At 41.1% G+C, this 21,846-nt stretch overlaps 1 protein-coding gene across 5 annotated transcripts in view; it reads right to left on the bottom strand.

Moving 5' to 3' along the window:
* The window catches only part of CORIN (corin, serine peptidase), a 313,930-nt gene that overhangs the window by 94,286 nt on the left and 197,798 nt on the right, over window positions 1-21,846 (bottom strand). For 4 of the 5 annotated variants that reach the window (XM_086405903.1, XM_086405907.1, XM_086405904.1 and 1 more), the window contains exon 6: window positions 19,278-19,391. The exons of the other annotated variant lie outside the window; for it this stretch is intronic. In XM_086405903.1, coding sequence (XP_086262029.1) covers window positions 19,278-19,391 — 114 coding nt within the window. The remainder of the gene's footprint in view (window positions 1-19,277; window positions 19,392-21,846) is intronic. 5 annotated transcript variants of the gene reach the window in all.

The raw sequence follows: 21,846 nt of genomic DNA, 5'->3' as shown, positions 1-21,846 counted from the left end.
AAAGCTAATGGAGGTGATGGAATTCCAGTTGAGCTATTTCAAATCCTAAAAGATGATGCTGTGAAAGTGCCACACTCAAAATGCCAGCAAATTTGGAAAACTCAGCAGTGGCCACAGGACTGGAAAAGGTCACTTTTCACTCCAATCCCAAAGACAGGCAATGCCAAAGAATGCTCAAACTACCGCACAATGGCACTCATCTCACATGCTAGTAAAGTAATGCTCAAAATTCTCCAAGCCAGACTTCAGTAATATGTGAATCGTGAACTTCCAGATGTTCAAGCTGGTTTTAGAAAAAACAGAGGAACCAAAGATCAAATTGCCAACATCCGATGGATCATTAAAAAGGCAAGACAGTTCCAGAAAAACATCTTATTTCTGCTTTATTGACTATGCCAAAGCCTTTTTGTGGATCACAATCAACTGTGGAAAATTCTGAAAGACATGGCAATACCAGACCACCTGACCTGCCTCTTGAGAAATCTGTATGCAAGTCAGGAAGCAACAGTTAGAACTGGACATGGAACAACAGACTGGTTCCAAATAGGAAAAAGAGTATATCAAGGCTGTATATTGTCACCCTGTTTATTTAACTTATATGCAGAGTACATCATGAGAAACACTGGGCTGGAGGAAGCACAAGCTGGAATCAAGATTGCCGGGAGGAATATCAATAAACTCAGATATGCAAATGACACCACCCTTATGGCAGAAAGTGAAGAGGAACTAAAGAGCCTCTTGATGAAAGTGAGAGGAGAGTGAAAATGTTGGCTTAAAACTCAACATTCAGAAAACTAAGATCATGGCATCCAGTCCCATCACTTCATGGCAAATAGATGGGGAAACAGTGGCTGACTTTATTTTTTGGGGCATCAAAATCACTGCAGACAGTGACTGCAGCCATGAAATTAAAAGACACTTACTCCTTGGAAGGAAAGTTATGACCAACCTACACAGCATATTAAAAAGCAGAGACATTATTTTGTCAACAAAGGTCTATCTAGTCAAGGCTATGGTTTTCCAGTGGTCATGTGTGGATGTTGAACTGTAAAGAAAGCTTAACATGGAAGAATTGATGCTTCTGAACTGTGGTATTGGAGAAGACTCTTGAGAGTCCCTTGGACTGCAAGGAGATCCAACCAGTCTATCCTAAAGGAGATCAGTCCTGGGTGTTCATTGGAGGGACTGATGTTGAAGCTGAAACTCCAATACTTTGGCCACTGATGCGAAGAGCTGACTCATTTGAAAACACCCTGATGCTGGGAAAGATTGAGGGAAGGAAGAGAAGGGAACGACAGAGGATAAGATGGATGTATGGCATCACCAACTCAACGGACATGAGTTTGGGTAAACTCTAGGAGTTGGTGATGGACAGGGAGGCCTGGAGTGCTGTGGTCCATGGGGTCGCAAAGAGTCGTACATGACTGAGTGACTGAACTGCACTGAACTGAACCTCAAGAAGCTTACAGTTTGATGTTGGAATAAACATCATGGAAGGAAATTTTAATAAGAAGATAGATCTTGTTCTTGAGTAAACCAGAACTCCTATCCTAGTTCTTCCATCTATTGGCTATGACGTTGAGTGCATTAGTTAAAATTTGCATCTGTAAACTTAATTATGAACTTATGATAAGAACAACTACTTAATAGAGTTCAGTTCAGTTCAGTCGCTCAGTCGTGTTCAACTGTTTGCGACCCCATGAATCGCAGCACGCCAGGCCTCCCTGTCCATCACCAACTCCCAGAGTTCAACCAGACTCATGTCCATCGAGTCAGTGATGCCATCCAGCCATCTCATCCTCTGTCATCCCCTTCTCCTCCTGCCCCAATCCCTCCCAGCATCAGTCTTTTCCAATGAGTCAACTCTTCACATGAGGTGGCCAAAGTACTGGAGTTTCAGCTTTAGCATCATTCCTTCCAAAGAAATCCCAGGGCTGATCTCCTTCAGAATGGACTGGTTGGATCTCCTTGCAGTCCAAGGGACTCTCAAGAGTCTTCTCCAACATCACACTTCAAAAGCATCAATTCTTCGGCTCTCAGCCTTCTTCACAGTCCAACTCTCACATCCATACATGACCAATGGAAAAACCTTGAATAGCCTTGACTAGATGGACCTCTGTTAGCAAAGGAATGTCTCTGCTTTTGAATATGCTATCTAGGTTGGACATAACTTTCCTTCCAAGGAGTAAGCGTCTTTTAATTTCATGGCTGCAGTCACCTCTGCAGTGATTTTGGAGCCCAGAAAAATAAAGTCTGACACTGTTTCCACCATTGCCCCATCTATTTCCCATGAAGTGATGGGACCAGATGCCATGATCTTCATTTTCTGAATGTTGAGCTTTAAGCCAACATTTTCACTCTCCTCTTTCACTTTCATCAAGAGGCTTTTTAGTTCCTCTTCACTTTCTGCCATAAGGGTGGTGTCATTTGCATATCTGAGGTTATTGATATTTCTTCTGGCAATCTTGATTCCAGCTTGTGTTTCTTCCAGTCCAGCGTTTCTCATGATGTACTCTGCATAGAAGTTAAATAAACAGGGTGACAATATACAGCCTTGATGGACTCCTTTTCCTGTTTGGAACCAGTCTGTTGTTCCATGTCCAGTTCGAACTGTTGCTTCCTGACCTGCCTACAGATTTCTCAAGAGGCAGGTCAGGTGGTCTGGTATTCCCATCTCTTTCAGAATTTTCCACAGTTTATTGTGATCCACACAGTCAAAGGCTTTGGCATAGTCAATAAAGCAGAAATAGATGCTTTTCTGGAACTCTCTTGCTTTTTCCATGATCCAGCGGATGTTGGCAATTTGATCTCTGGTCCTCTGCCTTTTCTAAAACCAGCTTGAACATCAGGAAGTTCACGGTTCACATATTGCTGAAGCCTGGCTTGGAGAATTTTGAGCATTACTTTACTAGCATGTGAGATGAGTGCCATTGTGCGGTAGTTTGAGCATTCTTTGGCATTGCCTTTCTTTGGGATTGGAATGAAAACGGACCTTTTCCAGTCCTGTGGCCACTGCTGAGTTTTCCAAATTTGCTGGCATATTGAGTGCAGCGCTTTCACAGCATCATCTTTCAGGATTTGAAATAGCTCAACCTGAATTCCACCACCTCCACTAGCTTTGTTCATAGTGATGCTTTCTAAGGCCCACTTGACTTCACATTCCAGGATGTCTGGCTCTAGGTCAGTGATCATACCATCGTGATTATCTGGCTCATGAAGATCTTTTTTGTACAGTTCTGTGTATTCTTGCCACCTCTTCTTAATATCTTCTGTTTCTGTTCGGTCCACACCATTTCTGTCTTTTCTCGAGCCCATCTTTGCATGAAATGTTCCCTTGATATCTCTAATTTTCTTGAAGAGATCTCTAGTCTTTCCCATTCTGTTGTTTTCCTCTATTTCTTTGCGTTGATTGCTGAAGAAGGCTTTCTTATCTCTTCTTGCTATTCTTTGGAACTCTGCATTCAGATGCTTATATCTTTCCTTTTGTCCTTTGCTTTTCGCTTCTCTTCTTTTCACAGCTATTTGTAAGGCCTTCCCAGAAAGCCATTTTGCTTTTTTGCATTTTTTTTCCATGGGGATGGACTTGATCCCTGTCTCCTGTAGAATGTCATGAACCTCATTCCATAGTTCATCAGGCACTCTATCAGATCTAGGCCAAGAGAAGACTCTATACATGGACATCACCAGATGGTCAACACTGAATCAGATTGATTATATTCTTTGCAGCCAAAGATGGAGAAGCTCTATACAGTCAGCAAAAACAAGACCAGGAGCTGACTGTGGCTCAGATCATGAACTCTTTATTGCCAAATTCAGACTTAAATTGAAGAAAGTAGGGAAAACCACGAGACCATTCAGATATGACCTAATAGAGTTAGGGGAAGACATAAATAATAATGTCTGTAAGATGCCAAGGTAATTCAATGGGAAAAGAATACCCTTCAACAAATGATGTGGAGACAACTGGATTGCAAGTATGCAAAGTTAAACTCTGATGTTTATCTCAAACCATATCAAAAAATCTCAAAATGGATTATAGATTTCAATGTAAGAGCTAAAATTATGAAGCTTCTAGAAAAAAAATAAGAAAAAAGTCTTTCTGATGGGGGGTGGCAAAGAATTCTTGGATATGATAATAAAAGCACATACCTAAAAAATAATAAATGATATTCATTAAAATTAAAAAGATCTTCCCAGTTACTAAAGAATATGCCTATAATGCAGGAAACCCGAGTTTGATTCCTGGGTTGGGAAGATCCCCTGGAGAAGGGAATGGCTACCCACTCCAGTATTCTTGCCTGGAGAATCCCATGGACAGATTCTTGTGGGCTGTTACAGTCCATGGGGTCACAGAGTCAGAAATGACTGAGTGACTAAACACTTTCACTTTTAAAATTAAAAACATTCATGCTTCCAAAGATGCTATTTTAAAGATGAGAAGACAAGTCACATGCTGAAAAAAAATATTTTCAAAGCATGTATCTGATAAAGGACTTATATCCAGAATATACATAGATGTCTTATACTCAATAATAAGACAAACCACCCAATTACAAAGAAACAAAAGAACTTGAATAGAAAGTCTTCATGAAGGATATACAAATGGCTGATAAGCACATGAAAAGGTGCTCAATGTAATTAATCATTAAGGAAATGCAAATAAAACCACAATAAGATACAATTATATATCCCCTAAAATAGCTGTAATAGATAAGACAGACAATATCAAGTATTATCAAGGATTCTGAGAAATCGAAACCCTCATATATAGTTGGTGGGGGTATAAAATAATAATGGCACATTGGACAGCAGTTTGACAGCTTCTTATAAGCTTAACTATGACTTCATGAGATTCATGAATTCCACTCTTAGAAATATCTACCCAAGAGAAGTGAAACATATACTCACACAATGACTGGCATGTGAATGTTTATCACAGTATTATTCATAATAGCCAAAGCCTAGAAAAAATCCAAATGCTCAACAACTGGTAAATGTACAAGCGAAATGTAGTGTATCCATACAATGGGATACTGGTCAGCAATTTAAAGTATCAAACTACTGATGCATGTGACAGCATCGATGAAGCTCAGACTTTTGCTAAGTGAAAGAAACCAAATACAAAAACTACATATTGTGTGACCCATTTATAAAGTTTCTGGAAAAAGCAAACTTACAGAGACAGATGTGGCTGTGGCTGGAGATGTGGGAGTGAGGACTGAATGCAGATAAATAGGAGGGAAATGTGGGGAAAGATGGGAAAGGTCTAGAAGTGGATCGTGGTGAGGGTTTCACAGTCCTATAAATTTACTAAATAACTTTACAGTATATAAGTTATACCTCAATAAGGTAAAAATGTTTACATGTAAAGGCTGTAGTTAGTAGCAACTAGACTTCTTAAATGTATTGGATTGGTCAAAAAGTTCATTCAGGTTTTTTTGTAAGATGTCATGGGAAAATCCAAATGAACTTTTGACCAACCCAATATTATCTTTTCCCTTGGAGTGAATTAAGTTCAAAAACAGATTCTTAAGGCTGGAGAGGGATCATGGAAGATGTGCAGAATTTTAGTAGAGTGGATGGAATGAAAATTTCAGCATGTTTCAAGTAGAAGGAAAGAACAAAGCAAGAACAAGCAACAAGAACAAAGCAAGAAAAGCAAGAAGCAAAAAAAAAAAAAGAAAGAAAAGCAAGAAGCAAAAACAAAGGAAAGAAGTGAGAAAAAAAGCCACATATGAGGATTAGTCTGCTTGACTGATAACGATCAAGAATCTAATGGTAAACATTCCCGCCTCCTGAATTCCAGCTAATTGTTTCTCCTGAAGCAAAAGTCTGCCTCTGATACAATCGGTGATGGGTACTTCTTTACCATGGGGCTTCCCAGGTGGCATTAATGGTAAAGAACCCGCCTGCCAATGCAGGAGATATGAGATGTGGGTTCGATCCCTGGGTTAGGAAGATACCCTGGAGGAGGGCATGGCAACCCACTCCAGCATTATTGACTAGACAGAGGAGCGTGTGGGCTACAGTCCTTAGGGTTGCAAAGAGTCAGACATGACTGAAGCGACTTTGCACACATGCACCTCTTTAAACATCCCAAATTCTGTAACAATTCATTATTAAAAATCTTGGGCACTGACTAGTGAAACAGTGAGTCACATCAAAATATTATACTTGTTATTTACATGAATCATCAACTTCTATTTCAAACAGCACTCTTCTAAGAAGTCACTTAAATACTTTCAGAATCACACCATTTTAGGAATGGAATGTGCCTTAGAGATCATCTGTTCAGTACCATCATTAATTGGGTGTACACACGTGCACACACATAAACAGATACAGAAACTTGTAAGTCCTTTTTTTTTTTTCATTTCCCCTGGGCCAAATAATTTTCAAATGAGGACAATCATCATAAGGGAAAACATAAGGACTAAAAAGAGGTGCCAGTCTTCACCTTGACCGTACTATTTCCCCCCATGCAGCCTAGGGTGCTAACTCCCCATCCTGCACCCTATTGCCAGCTGAGCTGACCACACACATACCGGCTGAGTCAAGAAAGGTTGACTGAGGTTCTCCTGCCCGCTGAGCTAAGTTGGGGAACTTGTGCATCAAGATATATACATTTCCTCGGGAAATGTTAAAGATCTTTTTTTTGTTTTATTTTCATCTCTTATGAGAAGTTTCGAATCAGCATTACGGGGGGATCTTCACCTTGACCATCAGTGCAGAAGTACTTACATCACCAGAGGGAGGAGGCAGTGTGAAGGGGTGATAGATTTTAAAATATGAATTAATATTTTTTAAGCAGTACACTTCACTTTTTTGGATGGTAGGACTGGAGAATCAAATACTTCTTTCAGAATCTGATTAACCTGAGAACACTTAAAATATTCCCAAGGTCCATTCTGGGATCCCTGGTAATTCATACAAAAAAAAACCTCGTCGGATGTATTTTGTAAATTAATGCCGTCATTGATTAACTTATTTCATAAATGGAGATGATTCAAACATTTTTTATAATTCCTCATTATTCATACAGGTACAGGCTCAACTTTCCACTGCTATGACTTTCTTGGTTAGAAGCCATTCTCTGACGTTAGATACAAAATTAGCTGCATTTGGAAAACAACTTGTTACCTCCCTAAGGTCTGTGTGATTAGTAAACACAGAAAACCTTAACCAGAGGCAGTGCACACCCAGAAATACATAGCAAATAGCAAAGATCACAGTGCTTCCTTTTATTGGAATAAATGTTTGTTTCACCTGAAAAGAGATGCTATAAGGGCAATTTGGGGCCAACAGATCAAAACTTACAGAAGCTGCTTGCTGTGCTTTTCTTGCTCAATACAAGCATAATTTTGCATAACCTAAGGTGGGTATTTTTCTAGATACAGATCTTTTTTTTTTTTCTGAATGAGAGTTTTGATACAAAAATGCTGCTTCTAAAGTTCTTGCATGGTAATATTTATTTCAGTCTGGCATCTTACACTATTAACTTTTATCCCTCAAAAATGTCATTAAATGAAAAGAGACAGCTAAGGAACAGAAAATCTTTTTTCAAGAGCTTCATTCAATTTGCTCAGTCTCTTGAGTCTATAAACATAATCATGTTGCCTCAACTCAGGATTCAAGTAGGGATGCTCAATTTCCACCCAGAAACAGCCTTTTTTTGAGATGACCAAGAGGTTAACCAGTTTGCCCACAGTTTTCCAGCTTGTTACAGTGACCTGGGCTTCTTGATGTCCTGAGGGTTTTCAGCTATTGACTTCTAGCTCCAAAATGGGATTTCTCAACTGCAGTACTGTGGACACGTGGGGCTGGGTGACTCTGTTGTGGGGAGCTATCCTGTGCGCTGCATGTTTAGCAACAATCCCAGCCACTGCCCACTAAATGCCAGTAGCATCCCCTTAAACGTCCCCGGTGGTTACAATCAAATAGGTCTCTATATACTACAAAACATCTAGAAGGGAATATTGTCTCCAACAGAGAGCCACTGTTCTGGAATATCCAAGCATCACCTTATTCCAAGGCCAGTTTTAATCCTGTCTTTCCCGTTGGCTCTCTCATGCCAATCTGGCAACCAGTGATCTGTGCTCTTCTCTCTCACAAGATCTTTCTGTTTACACCATCTTTTGCTTTGCCCTACCTATTATATTGGGCTTCCCAGGCAGCACTAGTGGTAAAGAACTGGCCTACCAATGCAGGAGACATAAGAGACATGGGTTCAATCCCACAATTGGGAAGATCTCCTAGAGAAGGGCATGGCAACCCACGCCAGTATTCTTGCCTAGAGAATCCCATGGACAGAGGAGCCTGGCGGACTACAGTCCATAGAGTCACAAAGAGTCAGACACAACTGAAGTGACTTAGCGTGCACATCTATTATATTGTTCTAAAATACGATATTTAATTATCTCTGTGTTTATGTTATGATCTCTATGCCATTTCCCTGATTAGACTAAAAGGCTCATGAAGCAAAAAAATCATGTCTTAACAGTCTTTATATTTACTAGGTATCTAGAATGTTGCACTCATCTCACACACTAGTAAAGTAATGCTCAAAATTCTCCAAGCCAGGCTTCAGCAATACGTGAACCATGAACTTCCTGATGTTCAAGCTGGTTTTAGAAAAGGCAGAGCAACCAGAGATCAAATTGCCAACATCTGCTGGATCATGGAAAAAGCAAGAGAGTTCCAGAAAAGCATCTATTTCTGCTTTATTGACTATGCCAAAGCCTTTGACTGTGTGGATCACAATAAACTGTGGAAAATTCTGAAAGAGATGGGAATACCAGACCACCTGATCTGCCTCTTGAGAAATCTGTAGGCAGGTCAGGAAGCAACAGTTAGAACTGGACATGGACCAACAGACTGGTTCCAAATAGGAAAAGGAGTATGTCAAGGCTGTATATTGTCACCCTGCTTATTTAACTTCTATGCAGAGTACATCATGAGAAACGCTGGACTGGAAGAAACACAAGCTGGAATCAAGGTTGCTGAGAGAAATATCAATAACCTCAGATATGCAGATGACACCACCCTTATGGCAGAAAGTGAAGAGGAACTAAAAAGCCGCTTGATGAAAGTGAAAGTGGAGAGTGAAAAAGTTGGCTTAAAGCTCAACATTCAGAAAATGAAGATCATGGCATCCGGTCCCATCACTTCATGGAAAATAGATGGGGAAACCAGTGGAAACAGTGTCAGACTTGATTTTTCTGGGCTCCAAAATCACTGCAGATGGTGACTGCAGCCATGAAATTAAAAGATGCTTACTCCTTGGAAGGAAAGTTATGACCAACCTAGATGGCATTTTCAAAAGCAGAGACGTTACTTTGCCAACAAAGGTCCATCTAGTCAAGGCTATGGTTTTTCTTGTGGTCATGTATGGATGTGAGAGTGGGACTGTGAAGAAGGCTTAGCACCGAAGAATTAATGCTTTTGAACTGTGGTGTTGGAGAAGACTCTTGAGAGTCCCTTGGACTGCAAGGAGATCCAACCAGTCCATTCTGAAGGAGATCAGCCCTGGGATTTCTTTGGAAGGAATGATGCTAAAGCTGAAACTCCAGTACTTTGGCCACCTCATGCGAAGAGTTGACTCATTGTTAAAGACTCTGGTGCTGGGAGGGATTGGGGGCAGGAGGAGAAGGGGACGACAGAGGATGAGATGGCTGGATGGCATCACTGACTCAATGGACATGAGTCTGAGTGAACTCCGGGAGTTGGTGATGGACAGGGAGGCCTGGTGTGCTGCGATTCATGGGGTTGCAAAGAGTCGGACACAACTGAGCGACTGATCTGATCTGATCTAGAACATGCTTCACACACAGCAGGAATTCAAAACTATTCAATAATTTTATTGATTCCATATCATCAGATGGCCTCAAAACAGGAGTGAATTTTCCAGACATCTGAAACTTCTTCCATTAGGGTAGAATGAAATATTTTTATTTTTATTAATTTGGTAGAAATTTTTCTAGTATTTATTTGCTCCCCTGTCCTAATAAATATAGTAGCTACAGTCATTTTTGATGATTCAGAAACATTATTTGGAATATCAGTTTTTATTCTGTGCTACTTGGGTGGCCTCCTTTCCAAGATAGCTTCATGTGGTGCTGTTTTTAAAATCATTGTGCATATTGTAGTATTTCTGTCTCCTCCACAATGTATCACCTGACCTTTGGTGGGGCAGGAGTGGGAGGGATGTTGGAAGGATGGCATGGAGAATAAGATAACAACCACAGTCACAACCATAAATCCTAATGCCTTTTGAGAATTAATGCATGCCAGGCACTGGTCTCTGTACTTGACATCTAGTGATTCATTATTCTGCTCAACAATTCTAGAGATAGTTAGTATAATAGTATTATTTATTGTCTCCACTTTACTGATGAGGACACTGAGACCCCAGAGAGACTGAGTACCTTGCCATATTTACAGAGGCAGGAAATGATAAAGAAGAAATAGGAGGAGCTTCCCTGGTGGCTCAGTGGTAAAGAATTTGCCTGCCAATGCAGGAGACACGGGTTCAATCCCTAGTCCTCCTTGGAGCAACCGTGTCACAACAATTGAGCCTGTGCTCTGGAGCCTGGGAACTGCAACTACTCAGCCCACATGCCTCAGCTACTGAAACTTGCATGCCCTAGAACCCATGCTCCACAATAAGAGAAGCCACTGCAGTGAGAAGCCTGCAGCTAGACAGCAGTCCCCGCTTGCCACAGTTAGAGAAAAGCCCAACAGCAAGGAAGACCCAGCACAGCCAAAAAGAAAGAAAGGAGGAAAGAAAGAAATAGGAACCCAGGCAGTCTGACTCAAGACCTCGTATTATTATCTGTGTATAACTAATTATGCTAACTAGTATATTTAGTTAACTCAGTATAATTAGTGTACCACAGTACACAAAAATAAATGGGGTAACAAGCAATGTTATCCCAAATTCAGAGTGAATGACTCCTGAAATTATTTGACATTGGTTTACATGGCATAAAGTATGAGGACTTTGTGGCAGTTCTTTTCCCTGTGACAACCCACTTTCTGAGGCTTTTTCATTTGCTAAGCACCTGCTACATATCGGATGCTGTTCTAGAGCTGGTTATAGAATCATAAGATGATAGAATATTAGCAACAAAAGAGACACCAGACACCCTCTAGTGCAGTGGTTTCAAACCTGACTGCACACTAGAGTCACTGGCAGAGTTTCACAAAGGGACTGCTGTCTGGGCGCCGCCTCCAGACTGGGAGAGCTAGAATTTCTGCAAGTGCGGCTTCCTGGAGATGCTACTGTGCTGCCGGTCTTGATGACAAGGAAAACCAGGGGGTGAGATGTAGCCTATTTCAAGTCACAGAACTAAAAATTTTAAAATCACGTCCTAATTTTCAAAAATTTTTTCTCTATATGACAAAAATCCTTCTCAGCAGTTGGATACCTGTCCATTTTACCAATACTTAAGTAAGAGACAGGGCTTCCCTGGTGTCTCAGACAGTAAAGAGTCCACCTACAATGCAGGAGACCTGAGTTTGATCCCTGGGTCAGGAACATCCCCTGGAGAAGGGAATGGCAACCCACTCCAGTGTTCTTGACTGAAGAATTCCATGGACAGAGGAGCCTGGTGGGCTACAGTCCACAGGGTCGCAAAGAGTTGGACATGACTGAGCAACTAACACACACAAGGAAGAGATCAACAAACACAACAAAATGAGTTGTGAGGAGGTCAGTAAGCAGTCCCAGATACCTGGTGAGCCACTGTAATAGACAATTATCTCCCTCAACGTAACAGAGCACCCAAACTAAACATTTTCCTGTCATATGAATGATCTGAGAACAATCATTCACCAAATTTGCACTTTCTGGACATTGGCAAGTCAAAAGCAGCATTAAGAGAAATTAATTTAATTTGGACCCACTCGGGAGTGGGTTCAAATCTGGCACTTTGAACCACTGGCAAATTATTTCATTGCCATGAGCTTCACCTCTGTACCTGAACAAAAAGGAGTAATACTTCCTTTGCTGAAAATTAAACCACATCATGTAGGTAAATGCTTCCCCAGCACACTTGATTTGAGAACTCACTCAAACAGCAAACCCCTTCCCTTCCTTCCTAGGAAGGCAGTCCTCCTCCTGTACCTGTCAGAACCCTCAGAACATGGTAAATCCTTGAGCTCCAACTGGGAATGTCCAGCAAAAACCTCCTTCTCCCCTTGGGAGTATCTGTGGGCTGCATTCCAGCTCTGATCCATGCCCTAAGTCAGACATGACACTATACCTTCACTTCAGCACGGTGACAACAGGAGGGTGGCCCCTTCCATAAACACACACGCTGCAATACCACAGGCCCTGGCGTGCTAAGTTGCAGAGGCTGATGTCCTCGTAAGGTCAGCAACAATTGCATGCAAAGCTTTCAATGTCTAACTAAGTATTTTCATGAACAAGTATTCTGAAGGGATGTATTTCCTCAACGAACAAAGCCAAATGGTTTTTGAAGTATGTTCATGAGGAAGGAAAGCCTGTATCTTCCTTAATAAACTCTTCCACTCCTGGGACATTGCTGACTACCTTACAGAATAATAATAATACCTTCTTGTTCAGTGACTGACTGGGAAAATGTACTCTTTCAACAAATGCAGCAGAAAGCTCCTCTTACTGTTTAGAGTGTAATGTTCCATGCAATGGGAGACGAAGCCAGTGTTGGTCTACCTCAGAGGTAGAGGCACCTGTAGAGTTTGAATATGACACAACAAGGGCCATAATTAGGGGATAAACAAGATATTCCACTGTAACTCCCATTACTGTATATAATTCTATTGAACCACTTAAAATCACTACTGTAGGTGCTTTGTATAATATTTGCTCCCAAATCCATAGCAATATTCAGTTCAGTTCAGTCGCTCAGTCGTGTCTGACTCTTTGCAACCCCATGAATCGCAGCACACCAGGCCTCCCTGTCCATCACCAACTCCTGGAGTTCACTCAGACTCACGTCCATCAAGTCAGTGATGCCATCCAGCCATCTCATCCTCTGTCATCCCCTTCTCCTCCTGCCCCCAATCCCTCCCAGCATCAGAGTCTTTTCCAATGAGTCATCTCTTCGCATGAGGTGGCCAAAGTATTGGAGTTTCAGTTTTAGCATCATTCCTTCCAAAGAAATCCCAGGGCTGATCTCCTTCAGAATGGACTGGTTGGATCTCCTTGCAGTCCAAGGGACTCTCAAGAGTCTTCTCCAACACCACAATTCAAAAGCATCAATTCTTTGGCGCTCAGCCTTCTTCACAGTCCCACTCTCACATCCATACATGACCACAAGAAAAACCATAGCCTTGACTAGACAGACCTTTGTTGGCAAAATAATGTCTCTGCTTTTGAATATGCTACCTAGGTTGGACATAACATTCCTTCCAAGGAGTAAGCGTCTTTTAATTTCATGGCTGCAGTCATGAAATCTGCAGTGATTTTGGAGCCCAAAAACATAAAGTCTGACACTGTTTCCACTGTTTCCCCATCTATTTTCCATGAAGTGATGGGACCAGATGCCACGATCTTCATTTTCTGAATGTTGAGCTTTAAGCCAACTTTTTCACTCTCCTCTTTCACTTTCGTCAAGCGGCTTTTTAGTTTCTCTTCACTTTCTGCCATAAGGGTGGTGTCATCTGCATATCTGAGGTTATTGATATTTCTCTCAGCAATCTTGATTCCAGCTTGTGTTTCTTCCAGTCCAGCGTTTCTCATGATGTACTCTGCACAGAAGTTAAATAAGCAGGGTGACAATATACAGCCTTGACAGACTCCTTTTCCTGTTTGGAACCAGTCTGTTGTTCCATGTCCAGTTCTAACTGTTGCTTCCTGACCTGCCTACAGATTTCCCAACAGGCATGTCAGGTGGTCTGGTATTCCCATCTCTTTCAGAATTTCCCACAGTTTATTGTGATCCACACAGTCAAAGGCTTTGGCATAGTCAATAAAGCAGAAATAGATGCTTTTCTGGAACTCTCTTGCTTTTTCCATGATCCAGCAGATGTTGGCAATTTGATCTCTGGTCCTCTGCCTTTTCTAAAACATCTGAAAGTTCACAGTTCACACATTGCAGAAGCCTGGCTTGGAGAATTTTGAGCATTACTTTACTAGCATGTGAGATGAGTGCAATTGTGTGGTAGTCTGAGCATTCTTTGGCATTGCCTTTCTTTGGGATTGGAATGAAAACGGACCTTTTCCAGTCCTGTGGCCACTGCTGAGTTTTCCAAATTTGCTGGCATATTGAGTGCAGCGCTTTCACAGCATCATCTTTCAGGATTTGAAATAGCTCAACCTGAATTCCACCACCTCCACTAGCTTTGTTCGTAGTGATGCTTTCTAAGGCCCACTTGACTTCACATTCCAGGATGTCTAGCTCTAGGTCAGTGATCACACCATCATGATTATCTGGCTCGTGAAGATCTTTTTTGTACAGTTCTTCTGTGTATTCTTGCCACCTCTTCTTAATATCTTCTGCTTCTGTTAGGTCCATACCATTTCTGTCCTTTATCAAGCCCATCTTTGCATGAAATGTTCCCTTGGTATCTCTAATTTTCTTGAAAAGATCTCTAGTCTTTCCCATTCTGTTGTTTTCCTCTATTTCTTTGCATTGATTGCTGAAGAAGGCTTTCTTATCTCTTCTTGCTATTCTTTGGAACTCTGCATTCAGATGCTTATATATTTCCTTTTCTCCTTTGCTTTTCGCTTCTCTTCTTTTCACAGCTATTTGTAAGGCCTCCCCAGACAGCCATTTTACTTTTTTGCATTTCTTTTCCATGGGGATGGTCTTGATCCCTGTCTCCTGTACAATGTCACAAACCTCAGTCCATAGTTCATCAGGCACTCTATCTATCAGATCTAGGCCCTTAAATCTATTTCTCACTTCCACTGTATAATCATAAGGGATTTGATTTAGGTCATATCTGAATGGTCTAGTGGTTTTCCCTACTTTCTTCAATTTCAGTCTGAATTTGGTAATAAGGAGTTCATGATCTGAGCCACAGTCAGCTCCCGGTCTTGTTTTTGTTGACTGTATAGAGCTTCTCCACCTTTAGCTGCAAAGAATATAATCAATCTGATTACAGTGTTGACCATCTGGTGATGTCCATGTATAGAGTCTTCTCTTGTGTTGGAAGAGGGTGTTTGCTATGACCAGTGCATTTTCTTGGCAAAACTCTATTAGTCTTTGCCCTGCTTCATTCCATATTCCAAGGCCAAATTTGCCTGTTACTCCAGGTGTTTCTTGACTTCCTACTTTTTCATTCCAGTCCCCTATAATGAAAAGGACATCTTTTTTGGGTGTTAGTTCTAAAAGGTCTTGTAGGTCTTCATAGAACTGTTCAAGTTCAGTTTCTTCAGCATTACTGGTTGGGGCACAGACTTGGATTACTGTGATATTGAATGGTTTGCCTTGGAAACGAACAAAGATCATTCTGTCGTTTTTGAGATTGCATCCAAGTACTGCATTTCGGACTCTTTTGTTGACCATGATGGCTACTCCATTTCTTCTGAGGGATTCCTGACTGCAGTAGTAGATATAATGGTCATCTCAGCTGAATTCACCCATTCAAGTCCATTTTAGTTCGCTGATTCCTAGAATGTCGACATTCACTCTTGCCATCTCTTGTTTGACCACTTCCAATTTGCCTTGATTCATGGACCTGACATTCCAGGTTCCTATGCAATATTGCTCTTTACAGCATCAGACCTTGCTTCTACCACCAGTCACATCCACAGCTGGGTATTCTTTTTGCTTTGGCTCCATCCCTTCATTCTTTCTGGAGTTGTTTCTCCACTGATCTCCAGTAGAATATTGGGCACCTACTGACCTGGGGAGTTCCTCTTTCAGTATCCTATCATTTTGCCCTTTCATACTGTTTATGGAGTTCTCAAGGCAAGAATTCTGAAGTGGTTTGCCGTTCCCTTCTCCAGTGGATCACATTCTGTCAGATCTCTCATCTAGCAATATTACTTAATGTAAATATGTGCTCAGACACTCAGTGGTATCCGATTCTTTGCAACCCTGTGGACTGTAGCCTGCCAGGCTCCTCTGTCCATGGGATTCTCCCAGCAAGAATACTAGAGTGGGTGGCCATGCCTTCCTCCAGGGGATCATCCCAACCAGGGAGTGAATCCATGTCTCTTAAGTCTCCTGTACAGGCAGGTGGGTTCTTTACCACTAGTGTTACCTGGGAAGCCCAGTGTAAATATACGTCCCATAAAAAATGTTTTTTATGTACAATCATGTACCATAGGTTTTTCTGAAGAGAGAATTCCAAATTATAAAAACAAATATCTTAGTGAAAACATTTCTAACAAAATATGAGCAACATAACTGAAATTCTATAGGATGTTAGATATTAGATAAAATAAATAAATGCATGAATAAATGTGAGGTCTGCTACTGCTAAGTCACTTCAGTCGTGTCCGACTCTGTGTGACCCCATACACGGCAGCCTACCAGGCTCCCCCGTCCCTGGGATTCTCCAGGCAAGAACACTGGAGTGGGTTGCCATTTCCTTCTCCAATGCATGAAAGTGAAAAGTGAAAGGGAAGTCGCTCAGTCGTGTCTGACACTTTGTGACCCCATGGACTGCAGCCTACCAGGCTCCTCTGTCCATGGGATTCTCCAGGCAAGAGTACTGGAGTGGGGTGCCATTGCCTTCTCCAATGTGAGGTCATATGTAAACAAAGAATTTTGAGGAAATACCAAGTTAAGATAAAATTAATGTTTTAAAAAAAAACCTGGGATTTATCAGAAACTTTAGTGAGCAAATATGTACTCTAAGTCTCTAGGAAGTAGATCAGGGCTTCCCAGGTTGCTCAGTGGTAACTCCCCTGCCAGTGTAGGAGTTGCAGGAGACATGGGTTCAATCCCTGGGTCAGGAAGATCCCCTGAAGGGGAAAACAGCAACCCACTCTTGCCTGGAAAATCCCATGGACAGAGGAATCTAGTGGGTTACAGTCCATGGGGTCACAAAGAGTTGGACATGACTGAAGCAACTGAGATCTGACAGACATCATTTCTCATGCTTTTTTCCAGGCATTTTTCAAGACTCAGGTACTATAAAATACCAGTTTGGGAAATACTGACCCTAACTAAATATTACCACAACATACTGCCTTTCAAAAGTTATGGCAAATAAATGTCCTAGAAGCCTTCATGTGGAAGAAGAGTTGGCCTGCCTGGTAAACACACCAGAGGAATCTTTCAGTTGAGGTGAGCAATTGAGAGGAGCTCTTATAAAGCTTTGGCAACTCCTTCAGGAAGGAAAACACAGCTTTTCCTATAGTAACAATTGCTGGTCATATAACCATTAAAAAGCAATTCAAACACCATTGCATATGGGCTTGTTTTGGAGGCAGATCCTGCAATGTATTCTTGAGGCTAATTTTTCCATTTTATCTGTTGCATAATTGCAAACCAATTTGAGATCTGAATATATATTTGATGTGGACTGAAAGGCTGTGTCCTCCCAAAATTTATAGATTTGAAACTGTGTACAAGCCCTGTGCCCTTGTCTTTGTCTGACTCAAGAGTTAATGACTGGGAAATGTGAAGATGTAGAAACAAAGAAGGCAATGGCACCCCACTCCAGCACTCTTGCCTGGAAAATCCCATGGATGGAGGAGCCTGGTGGGCTGCAGTCCATGGGGTCACGAAGAGTTGGACACGACTGAGCGACTTCACTTTCACTTTTCACTTTCATGCATTGGAGAAGGAAATGGCAACCCACTCCAGTGTTCTTGCCTGGAGAACCCCAGGGATGGGGGAGCCTGGTGGGCTGCCGTGTATGGGGTCGCACGGAGTCGGACACGACTGAAGTGACTTAGCAGCAGCAGCAGAAACAAAGAACAGCTATTGGGCTGGGGAACTGGTAACAATTTAGACTACAATTCTGTCACAGAACAGAATTACCAAACTCCCAGTTCCCTGGAAGGTACAGATAAATGCCTGACACACACTCATAAGTTGCTTTTACAGGAAGAAGACCCCCTCCAGATGAAAACTGCTGACCACAAGAACACAGACCTTAGACTGGTTGAAACCAGAAGGTTGATAAGGCTTGAAACTTACCTGATGCCAACCAATCCAAGACCTATCCATGAGCTGATCATGTCCTAAGCACTATAAAACTCCTCACTACCCGCTCCAGGGTGGGTCACACAGTTCAGGGCATTAGTGCACTGAGGCCCCCTTTGCCTGGCAAAGCAATTAAAGCTACTCTTTTCTATTTCACCCAAAAGTCTGTTCTGTGTTTCTATTCTGTACCAGTGAACAGAGGCTGAGTTTCAGCAACATGTTGAAGCTTTAATCCCCAACATGAGGGATAGGGCCTGTGAAGTAGTGATAAAGATCAGTGGGTGGGACCCTAATTCAACTGAGCTGATACCCTTATAAGAAGGGGAAGAGACACATGAGAGCTCTCTCCTCCCTCCTCTCCCCTTCTCCCCTTCTCTTGCATTCCCCCCAAAGAGGTTATTTGACTACACAGGCATATGGCAGTTACCTGCAAACCAGGAACAGAACTCTCATCAGAAACTGAACCCTGTCGGACCTTGATCTTGGACTTTTCAGCCTCCAGAACTGTGAGAAAATACATTTCTGTTGTTTAAGTCTCAGCCTGTGGTATTTTGTAAGGCAGCTCAAGCAAACACATACAATATTGGACAAACCACCGTTTTTGGTCAAAACAACTAACTAAATCAATGATAAGAAAGTGGAGGATGTTTAAAGGCTGAATCTACCGATCCATAGATGCAGAACAGTTGGTTCGTGCCTTAATTCTCTCCAGGCTGAGAGGAAGCATAAACAAACAAGACATTTTGAGTGTTCTGTGTCACGAATGTTAAAAATCATGAGGGTAAAAAATGTTCCTATTAAAAATATCCTTCTTTTTTTTAAAAAAAAGTTGACCTTTATACTCTTAGAACTTTAAAAACAAAAACCCTCACCCAAAGAAAATAAATGAAAAGCCTTTTTCCAATTTTAAGATACTTGAAGGAAAAACACTTCGAGCCCGACCTGTTCCAAAGCACATCTAGCTGTCAAGTTCCTAATGGAATCAGGCTTTTGAAGGTGTGCAAACATGCAGCTGTCATGTGGGGCGGGGGAAGATAAACACTTTGCTCGCCAAAGAAAGGCAAACTAACAGCAGTCCACCCAAGCACCGGGTGGTTGTCAGGACTAGACAACGGAATGCTCTGGTTTCCAGGCCCCTGAATAGAAGCCATAACCCTGCAGACAACCCCCACACCGCCTGTCACATACTGCAATGAGCCTCGTCACTCCAGTCATCACAGTCGTTGTAGCCGTTACACTGCAGTTTCCTGGGGACGCAGATGCCACTGGTGCACAGAAAGCTCTCGCCCCCTCTGCAGAGCACTAAAAAAAAAGGAGAGAGGCAGAAAAGCAATGTCAAAATAAATAAGAGGGTTTGTTTTTTTTTTTTAATTAGGAGAAATAAAGAACAGAAAGAAAACCTTCTCTTGATGTTCAACAGATGTGTTTCCCAACTCCCTCGGTTTCATTGTCACCAATTCCTCTCTGGCTTTCCAGAACATTAATTGTAAAATTACCTGAGAAGAATACAAAGTGTTTGCCTGAGAAAAGTGAAAGGAAATTCGCCAGTGGGCTTTCATAGCACAAGGGAGCAGCCTCGTCTATTGCACAACTTATGTGCGAAAAGATACTGAATGGGAGTATTTTTTTTAATAACCGAAAATTATTTCAAAGTGAAATTTATTGAACAAACATTTAAAATCCTTCTACAACAATGTCATGCAGAGAAAGTTAGTTACAAATAGTTGATATGTGCTTGAACACAGGCATAGAGACCCTATGCCTTGTACTGAAATGTATTTATTAACTTGGCTTAATAAAAATGCCAGTTAAAAATGTCAGAGCCTATTTTGGCATAAGGAATGTGAAACAACATTAGCTAATAATATTTTCTTTCTTTTCTTTTCCTTAACACGGTTGCACTTTGGTATTCTTTGCTTTAAATATTATGTTCTTTTTCTTCTCAAAATTCAACAAATATTCAATTATTTCAAAATTACATTAGACACAAAATGTGGGAGAAGAAGCTAGAAAGATTTTTCTAAGGGAGACCATTACTTAAAGGACAAATTAATTCAACAAAATGGGTGTTAAAATACACTTCAATATTTAGCAATTTGTATCAAATGCCTTTTAATTGTGTATAACCTTTGGCCCAGCAATCTTATTTCTTGGCCTTCACACAAAGTAAATCATCATGAATAAGTCCAAGTTTTTATATTTAAGGGTATTAATACCATCATGGTTTATAAGACGAAAACTGAAATAACAGCTATGCAATAATAGAAGATTGGTTACATAAATCTTAGTACTACATATAAGGGATACCATTATAGCCACTGAAAATTATATTGCGAAAAATAAAGTCCTGGACCAAAGTTCAGGATAATTTAATTGTAAAAACACCATCTGGTTCTAAAAAAGCATAATACAATTTGGCCTAGAAAGAAGTATTAACATATCTAAGTTTACTCTGATTATCTCTGGTATTAAAATTGAAAGCAATTTTTATTTTCTTCATTGTATTTTATTCTGTATTTTATAAGTGTTCTTATAATGATCATGTCTTATGTTTATAATCAGAGAAAAACTCAACTTATTTTCATGAGATCCGAATTCAGAGTAATGGTAAAATAAATATAAGCCTCCAAAATATTTCTCTCTCCCTTCCACAAAAGTTAGCAGAATCAGCCTATGGTCACCTGCCTGGCCACTGTCACCATTCCCTGAACTGTGTATTCCTTGATGAGATGAATCTTGTTGTCTAACTAAAGGGAAATAGGAAATAGGGAACATTTAACTCACAAACTGAAATACAGAAAACTTCAGACAGAACATTCCAGGCAGTAAGGTCCATGACGCTTACATGTTCCACATTCCCCAGCAGAGTGGTTGGCACTCAGGAGGTTCTTAATTAAAGGGAAAAAGTCACTTCCATCTCAGTGGAGCACAATATATTGCCACAAGGCAAAGGAAAAATGCAATTAATGGATTATCTTGCAATGCTATCAAAGAATCAGAGTTTCAATTTGTTGAACATTAAGTGAAAGTGCAAATGTCTTAGTCACTCAGTTATACATGACACTTTGCAGCCCCATGGGTATAGCCTGCCAGGCTCCTCCACCCATGGAATTCTCTAAGCAAGAATGCTGGAGTGGGTTGCCATTTCCTTCTCAGAGAATCTTCCTGACCCAAGGATCAAATCTGGGTCTCCTCCATTGCAGGCAGGTTCTTTACTATCTGAGTCACCAGGGAAGCCCTGTTGAACATTAACTACCAGTCAATTTGGTATGTTTCTTATGATGGTAATTCATGTGTAACCTTCAAAATATCAACAATGAAAATCTGGATTTCCATTATATCCCATGATTTCTGAATCAATACAAATGGCATCTATGGATTTCAACTGCCAAGACATGCAACAAGCTTAAGCTTTATAGGGTCTTAGAGGAGGAGAAGGGGATGACAGAGGATGAGATGGTTGGATGGCATCACCGACTTAACGGACATAAGTTTGGGTGGACTCCGGGAGTTGGTGATGGACAAGAAGGCCTGGCATGCCTTCTTGGGAAAGTTCATGGGGTCGCAAAGAATCAAACATGACTGAGCGACTGAACTGAACTGAACTGAGAGGACTCAGCCCAAAATTGCACTCCTCTAGCTACAGACAGAAACTCCTCAAGACTATACAGGAAACCAGATATAAAATGAAAAACCAAAACAGTAAAGATATTACTGGCCAGTCTATACAATAGCCTCTCTTTAGGGTTAAGAGAAA

This window comes from Bos grunniens, chromosome 6, assembly GCF_055505025.1.
Source record: "Bos grunniens cultivar Pamir isolate PY7600 chromosome 6, Bosgru_T2T1.0, whole genome shotgun sequence".
Taxonomy (NCBI): Eukaryota; Metazoa; Chordata; class Mammalia; order Artiodactyla; family Bovidae; genus Bos; species Bos grunniens.
This window is presented reverse-complemented; position numbering and strand designations above follow the sequence as displayed.